The 14,099-nt window shown below is 40.7% G+C and overlaps 2 protein-coding genes across 11 annotated transcripts in view; both read left to right on the plus strand.

Moving 5' to 3' along the window:
• Positions 1-7,484, plus strand: part of pcloa (piccolo presynaptic cytomatrix protein a) — a 47,657-nt gene extending 40,173 nt beyond the window's left edge. For 3 of the 8 annotated variants that reach the window (XM_077500764.1, XM_077500766.1, XM_077500769.1), the window contains 11 exons: positions 39-169; positions 542-568; positions 1,033-1,126; positions 2,521-2,592; positions 2,673-2,910; positions 4,846-5,013; positions 5,383-5,524; positions 5,622-5,677; positions 5,821-5,955; positions 7,083-7,228; positions 7,313-7,484. In XM_077500764.1, the coding sequence (XP_077356890.1) occupies positions 39-169; positions 542-568; positions 1,033-1,126; positions 2,521-2,592; positions 2,673-2,910; positions 4,846-5,013; positions 5,383-5,524; positions 5,622-5,677; positions 5,821-5,955; positions 7,083-7,228; positions 7,313-7,456 (1,353 nt within the window). In that variant the 3' untranslated portion in view covers positions 7,457-7,484. Of the gene's footprint in view, positions 1-38; positions 170-541; positions 569-1,032; positions 1,127-2,520; positions 2,593-2,672; positions 2,911-3,908; positions 5,014-5,382; positions 5,525-5,621; positions 5,678-5,820; positions 5,956-7,082; positions 7,229-7,312 lie in introns of those variants that run through there. The other 5 variants (XM_077500770.1, XM_077500771.1, XM_077500765.1 and 2 more) reach the window with 4 other exon arrangements.
• A 2,827-nt stretch (positions 7,485-10,311) lies between these two features.
• cacna2d1a (calcium channel, voltage-dependent, alpha 2/delta subunit 1a) overlaps positions 10,312-14,099 on the plus strand; it is a 64,253-nt gene continuing 60,465 nt past the window's right edge. For all 3 annotated transcript variants that reach the window (XR_013279147.1, XM_077500774.1, XM_077500775.1), the window contains exons 1-4: positions 10,312-11,398; positions 11,472-11,552; positions 11,619-11,765; positions 13,372-13,472. The gene's annotated coding sequence lies outside the window, so the exon portion shown is untranslated. The remainder of the gene's footprint in view (positions 11,399-11,471; positions 11,553-11,618; positions 11,766-13,371; positions 13,473-14,099) is intronic.

Raw genomic sequence — 14,099 nt, forward strand, 5'->3', positions numbered from 1 at the left:
GGCCTCGTTCACACTGATCATACTTCGTCTTGTTGCAGCTTCAAATCCACTACGATCAGCAGCTGGGCAACCTGATCGTGCACGTCCTGCAGGCGCAGAACCTGGCGCCACGCGACAACAACGGCTACTCGGACCCCTTTGTTAAAGTGTACCTCTTGCCGGGACGAGGGTGAGTCCGAATATTTTTTTCCGTCCAGGCTTCTAAAGTAAACCAAATGCTATTTTGGCTTGTTTGATCTCAGCGGCATACAAATAAATAGCGTTGCAATATGAGTGCCATTCTCACTGTAATTGCACTCAAGGCCATCGAACCGCTCCCCGTTTCCACGCTCACACTCTCACAAAGGGAAAAAAATGATGACTGCTGTATTAGATCTCGTTGGTGCAGGTGTACCTAATGAAATGGCAAGTGTGCCACGCCCCCACCTCCGTCTTGGCACTGACACAAGACCCCAACCCACACTACACACATTCACTCCCTCTGACTATTGATTTTTTTTGTATGTTCTCTATATTTAATGCATGCTGGACCCCCCCTCAGTCAGGTCATGGTTGTCCAGAATGCCAGGTATGTGATTGACACTTTTATTTGTGTTTTCTTGGTTGTCAGTTTGGTGAAGGTAAAATATACAATATATATATTTAAAAAAAATGTGGTCCTGCTCATTTTTGATGAAATATAGGTCACCCTTGTCCTAACTAAACTAACCCTGCACTCTCCACAAAAAAAAAAAAAAAAAAAAAAAAAAAAATCTTCCATGCTAACAAGCTAACACTTGTTTCTATATTGCTACATTTAGCATTAGCTTTTAGCAACCTACCGGATTTAAAGATTTCTTCTCCGACCCTGCCATCGATGCACGCCACATTGTGCAAGTTCCCTAATGATGTGCATTCCGTCCATTCTCACCCCCGCCCGTCCGCCCTAGTGTCACATGGGTGCCGTTATGCTCTTCTTTTCATGTGTAAGTAATGGAATGGATGGTGTGTCCCCCCAAACCCACCCTCCCCTTGCTCTCCGCCTTCCACCAGTGCTGAAAACAAGAGGAGGTCCAAGCACGCAGGCAAGAGCCTGAACCCCGAGTGGAATCAGACGGTCATCTATAAGAACATCCACCTGGAGCAGGTAGGAAATGATCTTGCTGACCAACCTCTGGAGGCAGCAAACAAGATGGGGCTGAATTCATTGCCCCCAACTCCCCTAATGTTTGCTTCAAGACTTCATAACATAACTGTGTTTATACAAACATTAACTCTTTTACTGCCACACGTTATCAAAAAAAACTTTAATATGACAAAGGATTTGATCATTCACATCATCCTTGAAAAAGTTCTATTTCATCAGATTTCATCAGATTTCGTCATGTTTCATTGTAATTTCAAACACCGGTAGTCCATTGAAAAGAGAAACAATGCTGCCACCTGCTGGCCATAGTTAGTTAGTGTTTTTGATTCCACAACCTATTGACCAGGCAGCACTGCACTTAGATGTTGCACTGCCCATTGATTTAAAAAAAACCCAAAAAAAACGTTGTTGACATCATTTAACGTTTATGGCAGCATATATCGTGATTTTCCGAATTGTTAACGTTTTTGGCGGTCAAAGAGTTAAGTATACTGAAATTCATTCAAAATTGTCTTGTGCATGCCCATTTAGGCAGACAACACGTCAGATCTGAATTTATGTTTTTCCTCATTGGTTGCTTCAAGTCTTAAAAATAACTTTTTAAATGAATTTTAGTACTATCCAAATATGTTACAAATTGTGTTGCACCAGCTTATTGAGGCAGTTCGCAAGTTTAGCCTGCATTCATGCTATTTATTAAGTGCTGCCATAATGTAATGTTATATTTTTTGTAAAAAAAAAAAAAAAAAAAAAAAAAAATACGGGTCTTTTTCCAGTTTACATAACTTTGTTTATACAAATGTCAGATGACCCTAATTTAGTTCTTAATGGCACCTGCACAGGTTATTCCTCTCTGTGTGCCCTGCAATTGGCTGGCAACCAGTTCTGTGTGTAGCCTGTCTATTCCCGAAGCTGGCTGGGATAGGCTCCAGCATCCCCCGCAACCTTGATGAGGAGTAAGCGGTTAGGAAAGTGATGGTTGGATGGCACATGCCCGTTTAGGCGGCAAACAAATTGGGTCTGAATTCATTGTGCACTCTAGTGATTTTTTGAGTAAATAGCAACCTAACACTTTTCCGTAGTTTTATCAAAGTTACAGTATAGTTGACGATAGTCTTGAACCAACCAGTTTAGGCTTAAAAAAGTATTAATTCTGAATTATAGTGGTTCGTTCAAGGCAACATAACATAACGTTGTTGAGCTATCAGATTCAGAGTTTATTAAAATTTGCTTTGATCCAAACCCGCCTAGACAGAAAATCAGTGGAATTACACTACGGCAACATTAGCATTTTATAACTACAAATTTTTGTGGTCAATGGGACAATAAGCATCATGTTAGTCAATTTTGCAAAGGGCCACAAAATTCTGACTATCTACTGTATGTGCGTTCAGTTGCGAAAGAAGACACTGGAGGTGAGCGTGTGGGATTACGACAAGTGTTCCTCCAATGATTTCCTGGGAGAGGTAAGTCGTTATCCCTCCAGTTGCGTCCTCTTTTCTTTTTGCTTTCCATCACTTGCTTTTTATTTCTGCGTATGTTCCAGGTCCTTATCGACCTGTCCAACACGGCCCAGCTGGACAACGTCCCGCGGTGGCTCCCCCTCAAGCCGCAGACGGATGGGGAGCACCACCGCCGCTCCCACCAGGGCCGGCACGGCTCCTCCAAAACCTCCTCGCAGCACTCGTCGCCTAAAACCGCTGGCTCCGCCCACGAGCAAGACTCCCCCAAATCGTCGGTGATCAAAAGCCGAAGTCATGGCATCTTTCCCGATCCGGCAAAGGGTATGAGAACCGCGTGTTCCCGCTCGCTCACACCTCCCGCTTGATGTTTGCACTCCCACCACCGTAGCTTCAGCTTCATGCTTTTTGCTTTCCCATGATCTGTCTTCTTGGTTGCCATGGTCACTCAGCTCCGAGGCCTCGCGTTAGCCAGCATCAGGGAGCTTCACAGTTTTGCATAATTAGCATTAGAAATATAAACTTACTGAAAAAAGGTCCGAGCAGCCCACTCAGGCAGCAGACAAGGTGGGCCTCGATTCCCTGTGTTGCTTTTTAGTTTCTTTCATGACTTAACACTTTAACCTTGTTGACAACATTTCTAAACCTTTCTAAGTTATATAAAAATTACCTTGCATCACAGCCTGTTGAGGCAGCAAACAAGTTGGGCCTGAATTCACGGCCTCTCGTCTCTTCTATAACTGAGTAACAGTCATTGATGGAAATAGATTTATGAAAATCAATTCTATATGGTCTTACCCGACAGTCTGTTTAGGCAGCAGACAAGTTGGGCCTGTATTCAACGTATTTCTGGTTTGCATCTTACAGGACTAAGCAGCATCTGCTTGCTGATTCTAATTATAAAACATTCAAAGTTTCTGCTTGATTTGGCAGTAAGCGAATCGGACCCGAATTCACTGCATCTCTTATTGGTTGCATTCAGACAAACAAAACAAACAAATTCATCAAAGTTTCTGCCCATTTAGGCAGCAAATAAATTGGGCCTCCTAAAGTTAATCCTTCTTTACATAACATGCTAAAAATGAATCTCAATTAGTCCTTGAACTATCAAATGCAATTTTAAAATGGCTCAAACTGAGTTACTGCAAAATGTCGCTGGACCACAACCCGTTTAGGCATCAAACAAGTCAGCCTGAACATTGACATAACTTTGATGATACAAATGGTAAATCTGTAAAGGTAAAAACCAAAACTGGTCTCGTACCACAGCCCATTTTAGGCAGCATTTTTTTATGTTAATTTGGTGAATGTGATTGTTTTAGACACGCAGGTGCCCCCTCTCGAGAAATGTCACAGTAGCCCCAGCAGGTCCAAGCCGTGCCCGTCCGAGAGCCAGAGCCAAAGCCCCAGCCGCGGACGCGTGCCGCAAGCTCGCCCGCGTACCTCCAAAAGCGCCGCATGGCAACAACGCCATCAGGACGGCGACGCCGGGTGCGGCCAAGGCGTTGCCATAGCTACAACAATGGGTGACACAGGCCCGACGCAGCAGCAGCAGCAGCAGCAGCAGCAACCGTCGCCGCTGCCCCGCCTTCAGCCAAGTAAACCAAGACGCAAATAAACGCCAGTGCAGCATGGCCGCCTCGCACTCATCAACCTTTTTTTTTTTTTTTTTTTTTTTTTTTTTTAAATCAGTTTGATTTTATTTGATTTCAATTTTTACCTTCACTTGATTTGTAATTTGGCACCTCACAGCCATCACCTCCAGAAATGTGCCACTAGAGGACGCCAAAACTTTCTACAAGCGACACTATGACCAATTGTAGCTACATAAAAAAAAAGTCCTTTAATTTGTAAAAACCCTTCAGAATAATCAGATTTTCTAAAAAGATATATAATTAATCATGTGTTTATATTTGACCTTTTATTAACACCCTCAAACATTTCCTTCCCTTAATATCTCTTTTTTTTTTACCAAAACATGTCCGAGGCTCATCATGAAGGCTGTGCATGCAGTCCTCTCCTTTCTTTTTTTTTTGTATTCATTTGAAAAAGTACGGGACCCACAATGCACCTCTGCAGCAGCCGCACACCCCCGTGCATGTGATTGACAGACACTTGGATTCTCTCTCAATCTCCATCTTCCTCCTCTTCCCATCTTCAACTTTGACCCACGAACTTTGTAACCCGGGGTCGGACCACCCTCAACCCCACTAACAACGCCCCCTCCCCTCCCACGCCATCCACAACGACAACCTCCAGGCCTTCCAGGCCGCCAGAGACACAGCGTAGTCGGTGTGCTCACCATTCAGAGAGGCCAATCGGATTGGCTGCCCGCCCTGCCTTCGCCGGCCAATGGGAGCAGAGCGGACGGCCGTCACCTGACCCTCAGGAAGGCCGTGTCGGAGGAGAGACCCCACATCGGCCGAGGTGAGCCCCCCCCCTCCAAAAAAAAAAAACACCCAACCTTCCTTCCCTCCCTGTGATGTGAGAGGATGCTACTAACCTGCAGGGAAACGAGCGAGGACGGCAGGCTGAGATCCATGCAGCGAGACGCACACTTTTTTTCGTGAGTCGGTGTGTCGTCGCCATGGATACCACTCAGCACCACAAGCAAAAATCTCAAAACTAAAAACTAATGATGTCCTGATTGGTCTCATGTGCATCGCATAACGTGTGTTGTCTGTCGTCCATGTTTCATTACCGCGCTTTTCATGAGCAGTCTTGTCTGTCCGTCCCATGTCATCGTCGTCCTTCCTTGGACGTTCTCCGCGCTCACGGTTTGACTGTGTGCCGCAGCGCGCGCCAGCTACAGGTCGGGCGAAGCCCCCATGACGGCGGCCTCACTGGACAGCGGCCTCAGCGGCAGCGCCTACAGCTTGCTGGACGAGGACGCAGAGATGAACGAGGTGGACAGCGCCATCTTCCAGGTGCCCCGATTGTGAGTCCCCTTGCTTTTCCGCATTTAGTACTTTCAAAATAGACATTAAATTATAAATAGGTTTTGTTTTTTAATGTGTTTTTTTGTTTGTGTTTAGTGGGAAGATTCCAAATGGCACTGATGGGATGAAATCCTCCATGGGTGATTCTGATGGTAAGATTTAATCTGTCTGTCTAAAATCAAATGTGCTGTGCTGATATTGAGTATTGACATTGCTATTGGATGCCACAAGTTTAGGATCAATACCTAGTATAAATAACAATGAAGTGACTGCTAACTGTGTCCTCCCGGTGCAGGTAAGTCTCAGGTGATGGGTGAGATCAAGATTGCACTGAAGAAGGAAGTGAGGACGGAGGGAGACCACCTGGTCCTGGAGATTCTGCAGTGTCGTAATATCACCTACAAGTTCAAGACTGCAGACCACCTGCCTGGTTAATCTTTACATTTCTTGCTCTCATCAAATCAAATATTACATTGCTGTATTGATAGCTTATGAATATAGTGTTTGTGTTAGTGGGGAGGATTGTTTCTTTTGAACTTAGTCAATTTAATAAAAGTAATGAAATATTACGGTGTGAAGAACCTTTTTAACAGGAATTACCGTAATTTATTATTTACATGCAATATTTGCCATTTTCATAAAAAAATCACTTTAAAATTAATTCAAGTCCCATTATGGTCACAATTTTATCTATCCATCCATCCATCCATTCATTTTCTTGACCGCTTATTCCTCACAAGGGTCACCAATTGCAGGGCAATTTTATTTATGAATTCATTCTGCGATTAGCTGGCAACCAGTCTAGGGTGTCCCCTGCCTACTCTCCAGAGCCAGCTGAGATAGGCTCCAGCACCCCCCGTGACCCTTTTGAGGAATAAGCAGTCAAGAAAATGGATGGATGGATTAATTCATTATTTCCAATAAAGGTATGTACGCAGTCCCTAAAGTTGACATGAGAGGAAAATAGTGAAATCTGTTTCTCTCATTAGGACGAGAGTGGACTTTCTCTTTATTTTATTTTATTTTATTTTATTTTATTTTATTTTATTTTATTTTATTTTATTTTATTTTATTTTATTTTATTTTATTTTATTTTTTGAGAACTCTATATTATTCATTCAGCAGCCTTCAATCATTTTTTTGGGGGGGGACTTTCTGCTTCTAAAAAGAAAACTCTCTTGTCCTAATGAGAAACACATTTTTACTTTTTCATTCTTTTTTTGTCCATTTCACTTTAGGGGCTCCGTATGTATGTAATCTTGATGATGATGATGATGATGATGATGATGATTGCACACAATGTTAGCAATGTTTTTTTTTTGGTTTTTAAATTTTTTTCTGAAAAGAAAAGGAAAAGAAAAAAACTACGTTAGAAATCTTAAACACGACAATATTTAATAATAATATAATAATTTATGTTCAAGAAATCAAATCATTCCAACAATATTTCAACAACTTCATGTCCATAGTTAAAAAAAATTACTAAATAATGGATTGTATTTCAACAAAATAAAAAAAAATCAGCGTATTAACTGCATTTTGTCCTGGCCCGTGCAGACCTCTACGTGAAGCTGTACGTGGTGAACATCGCCACGCAGAAGCGCATCATCAAGAAGAAGACGCGCGTGTGCCGCCATGACCGTGAGCCCTCTTTCAACGAGACTTTCCGCTTCTGCATGAACCCGGCGGGGCACTCGCTGCAGGTGAACCGACGTCTTCAAAAAAAAAAAAAAAAAAAGCCATCAACCAACAACGCCGGCGCTTAATAAGCTGCGTTTCCTTCCCAGCTTTTCCTGGTGTCCAACGGCGGCAAGTTCATGAAGAAGACGCTGATCGGCGAGGCCTACGTGTGGCTGGACAAGGTGGACCTGCGCAAGCGTGTGGTCAGCTGGCACAAATTGCTCGCCAGCACCGCGCAGATCCACTCCTAAGGCGGAACGTCCCATTTGATGAGCCACGGGGGGGGCAGTGGGGGGAGGAATAGATTGATTTAACTTGCAGGAATGAGCTCGCCGCCAACCTGAACAGGAAGTGGACCACACAAGCGAGCAGGTACAAAACACTCGTCATCATCCACACACGAAATACAGGGACACACATGTACAGTAGATTCTCATTCAGCCCATTTGAAAGCATTTGTCAATGACTCAATGAGGACTCTTATTTATTTTTCTATTAGAAGGAAGCATAAATCTCTATTTGTTCGTCATGTGCGCAAGAAGGGAAGTCATATCCAACACACACTACCTAGCATTCCACTTTATTTTATGTCAGAGTTCTATTTATTGTCATTTCTTTAAGAATATTGCTTTATATGAAATTAGAGTATTGGAGTGTGCCACATACACCTTGTACATAACAATTTGTCCTAACTGGAATGATTAAATATATAGACATATAATATATATATAGATATAGATATATAATGATTTCTATCACAGACAATCAAGTCTTGATGATTGTGATGTTCAAGTTTTTCCCACACAATGTCCAAATTTATAGTCATGTCTTTTTGGTGCACTTTTCCTTCTCGAATGTAAAAGCGGCTTCATGTTAAGATGAGATTTAATTGTTTGATCCATGGTCGAACATATTACGCATAGTATTCCAGAAATAATGTTGTTCTTGTTGTTTTGTTTTGTTTTTTAAGTGGTAAATTGTTTTCTATGCAACCCCGACAAGTAACCGCGGCAACCACATCTCCATTTTCCAGCAAATATTGATTGAAATATGAAACAGTGACACATTTTTAATATCATTTGTATTCATTTATCTTTTTTACATTTACATTTTAATTACCATTTAATGGCATTTCACCATTTATGAATTGAATGATATTTGTATGTAATATTATTTCTATTTTTATTTATAGTATTTTTTTTTCCATTTAATGGTATTATTTATTCTCTTTGAGATCATTTATTTCCCAACAGACGGACTGAAATATGACACCAAATTTCATTTATTTCTGATTCATTTATTGACGGGCAATTGTGTCACTTTTTCTTTACGAGACCGTTTAATGACCACACCTCGATTTTCCAGTAACAATGAACAACAATTTAATAATGAAATGATACATTTTATTTGTATTTATTTATTTTTTACTGAACTCGATTTTTACTTATGTTTTCTATTTAACAATATAATTTCTTCCCTGTGTGACGGTTTGTTATGTTTACAGTATATATGGGGTGTGCTTTTTTGATACGTAGTGCTTGTTTACAAAGTTAAGTTCCAAAGGTCGAAAACTCAGAGAATTTTTTCCCGTTTACAGAGAATTCCGATAAAAAAAACGCCTCCCTGCAATTTCTCGCTTGATTTCCAGCAATGACCAAAAAGGGACTTTCTGATCTTAAGGTCACCGTGAGTGTATGTCTTTGATTAGTATTATTATTTTCAATTCAATGCACGTCATTTGATCCGTCTTTAGGAACATCAACACACACTTTTAAGCGTGTAAATACATCATCTTTTTTAAAATACGCCTGTCTTTTAACAGACAAAAAAACAAACAATGTGAGCGGTCACTTGATATTCTTTTGGTCAATGTACAGTACAGCATTTCATAAACACTCATGCACCATACACACACTTGGACAGCTGGAGTAGTCGCAGGAGAATTGTCAATGTGCTCACACTGGATGTTGCATGTTACCTTGGTGGCTCATACTATTTTTGTGTCCAAATTATGATTAATACTACATTTAAAAATAATAGAGAATGTGTAGAGAAGGATCTAGAACAAAATGTTTAGGGTGAGTGTGGGGTCGGGGGGTGTTATTTATTGATAATATATGCTGACTGTACAAAGATGATGATGATCGTCCAGTTCTCCCTCCTCCCCCCACTTGTAAGTAAACAGAAAAAAAAAATCTGTCTATACTGTTATGGTTTTGTGATTGTATACAGGAGATATTGATAAATTATGCAAATTGTGCTGTAAAAAATGGCTGTTGCCCGCCCCATGTCTAAATATTAAATATGAGTACAAATCAAGGTTTGTTGCATTGTTACTTTACGGTTTCTTTTGAGGAATCGTGTTGCAGGGTGAATGCTGGCGTTCTTTGGGTAAGTTCTTAGTGTAAGGTGGGTTTCAGGTACTTGTAGGATTTTGGATATTGTTTTGGCTTCTGGAAATTGTTACACTGTAAAAATTGATTGGTAAAAAAAAAAAAAAAAAACTACCAATCAAGTAGGTTAAGCTCATATTGGCTTAAGATTGGTCAGACATTGACCATTCCAGGTCTAATTTTATTTGTTAGCCAAAAAAAACTATTAAATTGGTTACAATACAAGGTTAGTTTAGATAGATCACTTGGAAATATATTTAATATGTGAATGGTAAAAGGACTGCTTTTGATATAGTTTTAACTACACCACCAGTTTAAGCCTCACATCCACACACACCAGTGGTTGGCTGCTGCCATGGAAGGCGCTGACAGGTGCATTGGGTGCAAATCGGGGTTCAGTGTCTTGCTAAAGGACACTTCGACATGGTCACCAGGGGTGAGGCTCAAACCCACAACCTCAAGGATGGGAGACGTCAATTCAACCATTGAGCTGTGCCACTCCATTTCTTTTTTTTAACTGAATTTCTTAATTATTACAAGTGACTACAATATATCAATCTTCTTGACTGCTTATTCCTCACAAGGGCCGCGGGGCGTGCTGGAGCCTATCTCAGCTGGCTATGGGCAGTAGGCGGGGTACACTGAACTGATAGATTGGTCAAATTGAACACATTTTTTTTTTTTTTCTTTTTTTGTGGTAGATTTGATTTTAGGGTGTAGGACTAAAAGTTCCTAGGAAGTGGCTAGGATTTTAGGTAAAAGCTATCCAGAGTAAGAGGGGGATAATTTTAAATTTTCCCAAGGATTACGGTAGTGGTTAAGGCAGTTAAGAGTTTTGGGTTAGAATTATAGGTTCCCCAGATATTGAGGGGTTAGGGTTATATATTCTTGTGAAGTTTGTGGGTAGGGTTTGGGATGAGGATTGAAGGTAGTTTTACAGGTTCTGCAAAGGACTAGACTTTGTTTGAGATTCTCCCGAGTCATTGGGACAGGATTTTAGGCTTTTCTGAGGATCTTCAGAGAATCTGGGGCTTTTCAAAGTTTTTTCCAGGATTACGCTAGTCTTTCAGGTTTTGTTTTTGCTTTTTAAATAGAGGATTTGATCAGGGTTTGGGGTGCTCCAGATAGTCTAGGAGTTAGGTTAGAAATTATTTTAAAGTTTAAAGTTCAGGTTACAGGTTCACCACATGATTGAATGTAGGTTAAAGGTGCTGCAGGGTTTGTTAGCGGTTCTATACAGTTGTATTGGTAGGATTTCAGTTTTTCTAGGACTAGGGAGTTAAAGACCTTGAGAAAACTTGTGGTTGTTTTAGTCAAGTACAGACTAGGTTTTCAGGTGGTTCTTTAGAGGATTTGGGTAAGATTTGAGGTTCTCCAAATAGTCATGGGTTAGGGTCACCTGTAGCATTCAGGTGCTTCAGCCAATTAGAGGTAGATTGCGGGTTCTTCAGAATTCTTCAATTTTTGGAGGTTTTCCTAATAAAAGGTAGGGAGTCGGTAACATTTTGGGAGAAGGATTAGACTCGAAAAGGTAGGGCTTGTGATTCTTCTGAGGATTCAATGTAGTGTTCAAGATTATCCAGGTGGTTAGGAAGCTCTTTGGCTTAGGATAAGGTTTATTTCAAGTTGAAGAACTGGGTGGGTGCCTGGCTGCTCTTCAGACTATGTTCACAGAGATGAGATAACAGCAGTTGACCAAAAGATGGCGCCACACGTGGAAATCCAGCCGGTTTACTGTCTATTGCATGTGTATGGAGGATTTGACTGACCTGTGACATGTGAAAGCGCCTTCAAATAGAGGTAAGAAGAAGCAACCTAAAAAGTGATAATTGTGTCTTTTCCTCAGCATGTTCTCCGTCCAAAATGTTTGCAGGATTCTGGGGAAGAATCCACTGGCCTCCTCGACCAAACAGTATTGAGTTCACGTACACTTCAAGAGTTCTACCAGCAGAGGGTGAAAGAACTGCGTGTGTGTGTGTTGATTGCTTTGAGACCTCTAAACATGCTTTATGTGTGTCAGGCTGCCAGCACCTGTTGGAAGAATCCAAACCACCAATTGAAATTCCATCAAGTGACCTTTCCTACAGGGACCAAACTCCAAAACATTTGCATATTCCAGCCTTTGGAGGTCATTTTGACATTGAGATGCGATGATACAACACTCACGGTTGGATCAAAGAACCTCTTATCTCTCTCTCTCTGTTCTGTCTTTTCTTTTATGTCTGATACATCATTCATCCTCTTGTTTCTTTCTCTCTGAGTGATTCTTCTGATCTGCACTTCTAAACATCTTTGTTCTCCATCGCCTTCAAAGACGCGGCTTGAAAAGACAACAGTAACGTCCGCTTGATTCGATACCACTCGAAGGACAGTTAAACACTAAGGAAACTCACAGGAGTTTCCTTAGTGTTTAAAATCATTACATTGATGAGAATCAAGCCAGTCTGTCATCTGTTACGTTAAATCCAAACCGGACGCCAACTCATGCTACCATTTGGATTTTAGTTTTAACATCCCCAAGCTAACGTTGAGAATGGCACTGAGCCTTCACGTCCAATCGCCTCCGATTCCCCCCGTGAGCCGGCTTCCTGTCACTGGGCGCCGCCGGCAGGCCAAACTTTCTGCTCCTGACAACACGGCTCGGCCTTACCGTAATGCGATCAGTCAGCAGACAGGACCGAGTGAGGCCAGCGATGTCCTGAGACGAGAGCTCATATCATACACGCGTGCTCGCTATCGCTTACATGTCAACGAGGCGACACCGCAACAGACGCAAGGCTGACATTTTGCCTTGTTTTTTGAAAAGATGACCTCCAAAATGTCCGCGTCTGATAGCGATTAAGTCAGCACGAGTGTTGGGTGCAATGTGTCACAAGCTAGGCTGCACGTCAGCGTGAGAGACTGCTGAATTTGTGAGAGACTGTTGAATTTCAATTGGAATTGGATCGGAAAAAAGATTTAAGATTTGACAGTTGTGATGCATTTTATTTTGCATACATAACAATACAAAACTATATTTTTTTAAGTCAGCTTTTTTTTTTGGGGGGGGGGGGGGGGGCATTTATACCATTTTTATCTAGTTATTTTTTTCAGATTTGTATGTGTTTTTAATTTTTATCTTGCTTCTTTTCCCTAATTCAATTAGATTTCTTTTGAATTTTAGTCCTTTCGAAAAGACCAAATTGTGGTTTGTATGTTTCCTTTTTATATATTGAATACATTTCATTTTTTCATTTAAATAGAATTACTGTAATTTTATTAAAACAAATTCATTTAATTATAAAGGGAGACTTTATTCTTAATTATGTAAAAAAATGCATATTTTTAAATATCATGCGTTTTGTATATTTAAAAAAAATAATTCAATTTAGATGTTGTTCTATAACTTTTTTCATATTTTTTTTTATTCCTATCCCCGACCCCCTTTATAAATATAAAATGTAGTGGATTTGAATGAATGCATCCGTGTGTTTCTACGACGCGTGATGCTGGAAAATCACATTTAGGTTATTTCGGGCCAAGAATCCGATTTGACAGCCTGGATGTGACAAGATGTGAACTGGGATGCACTCTGACAGCACTTGTTGACATTTTTTTTCAGTGACTCCCAAAATGAACCCAGAATGCAATGCAGTACATTCTCACATTTAAAAATGTCAAACAGGCCTACAACCGCTGACTGCAGCTCTTATGTTGTCATTAGATTATAACTGACTTTATGTTGACTTCCCTTTCTTGATCGGAACTCATAATGTGACTCTTTAAATCAAAAGCAACAACATCGGTGTGGCTCAGCTGTGAGGAGTTGGCGTGGAGATGGTATACGCACGAAGGCGTTGCTATGGTGACAGCAGCTGGGCAATTCCCTGGACAGGTGGGTGGAGTCGAAGGCTAGTGACAAGGATGCACCTGCACACTCGCAGGCACACGCGCACGCACGATCATTGCTGATTCACTCTCAAGCACACAGCCTATCGTTACTCATCAACCTTTTCGACAAACTAAAATGGTGGCTTAACAAGGTCGACTCGTAACTGGTAAAACTAAAATGAGCGTTTATTTATTTAATTTTTTTAAATATCTACCGATACATTTTTTTAAAATATTTCTGTCCAAATTCAATAGTTTATTGGACTAGTTTAAATGCATTATTATATTGTACATTTTGATCTATATTTTTCTTGTAAAAGATGTAAACTACTTCTTATACATAAGCATTTGAGGGACTATGGCCAACAATTCTGCCTGGCAACAAGTGACCACGCAGGAAGAAGAAGTTTGGCTTTTTTTGTGCTAAGATACAAGTTTGTTTTGTATAAACAAGTAGTAAATTGAATAGAATGTTTTTTTGTTGTCATCGTTGGTTAATAAATTGGTTATGGAAGAGGATTTGATCGTAAAATAGCATTAAAAGACAGGTTATTGTTTTGTTATTGTTATTGTAGTTTTCCTGCAACTGTATTAAATTTAACTTAGCGGTTCCATTTTGTGTTCTGTAATG

Source organism: Festucalex cinctus, chromosome 16 (assembly GCF_051991245.1).
Source record: "Festucalex cinctus isolate MCC-2025b chromosome 16, RoL_Fcin_1.0, whole genome shotgun sequence".
In the NCBI taxonomy this organism is placed as follows: Eukaryota; Metazoa; Chordata; class Actinopteri; order Syngnathiformes; family Syngnathidae; genus Festucalex; species Festucalex cinctus.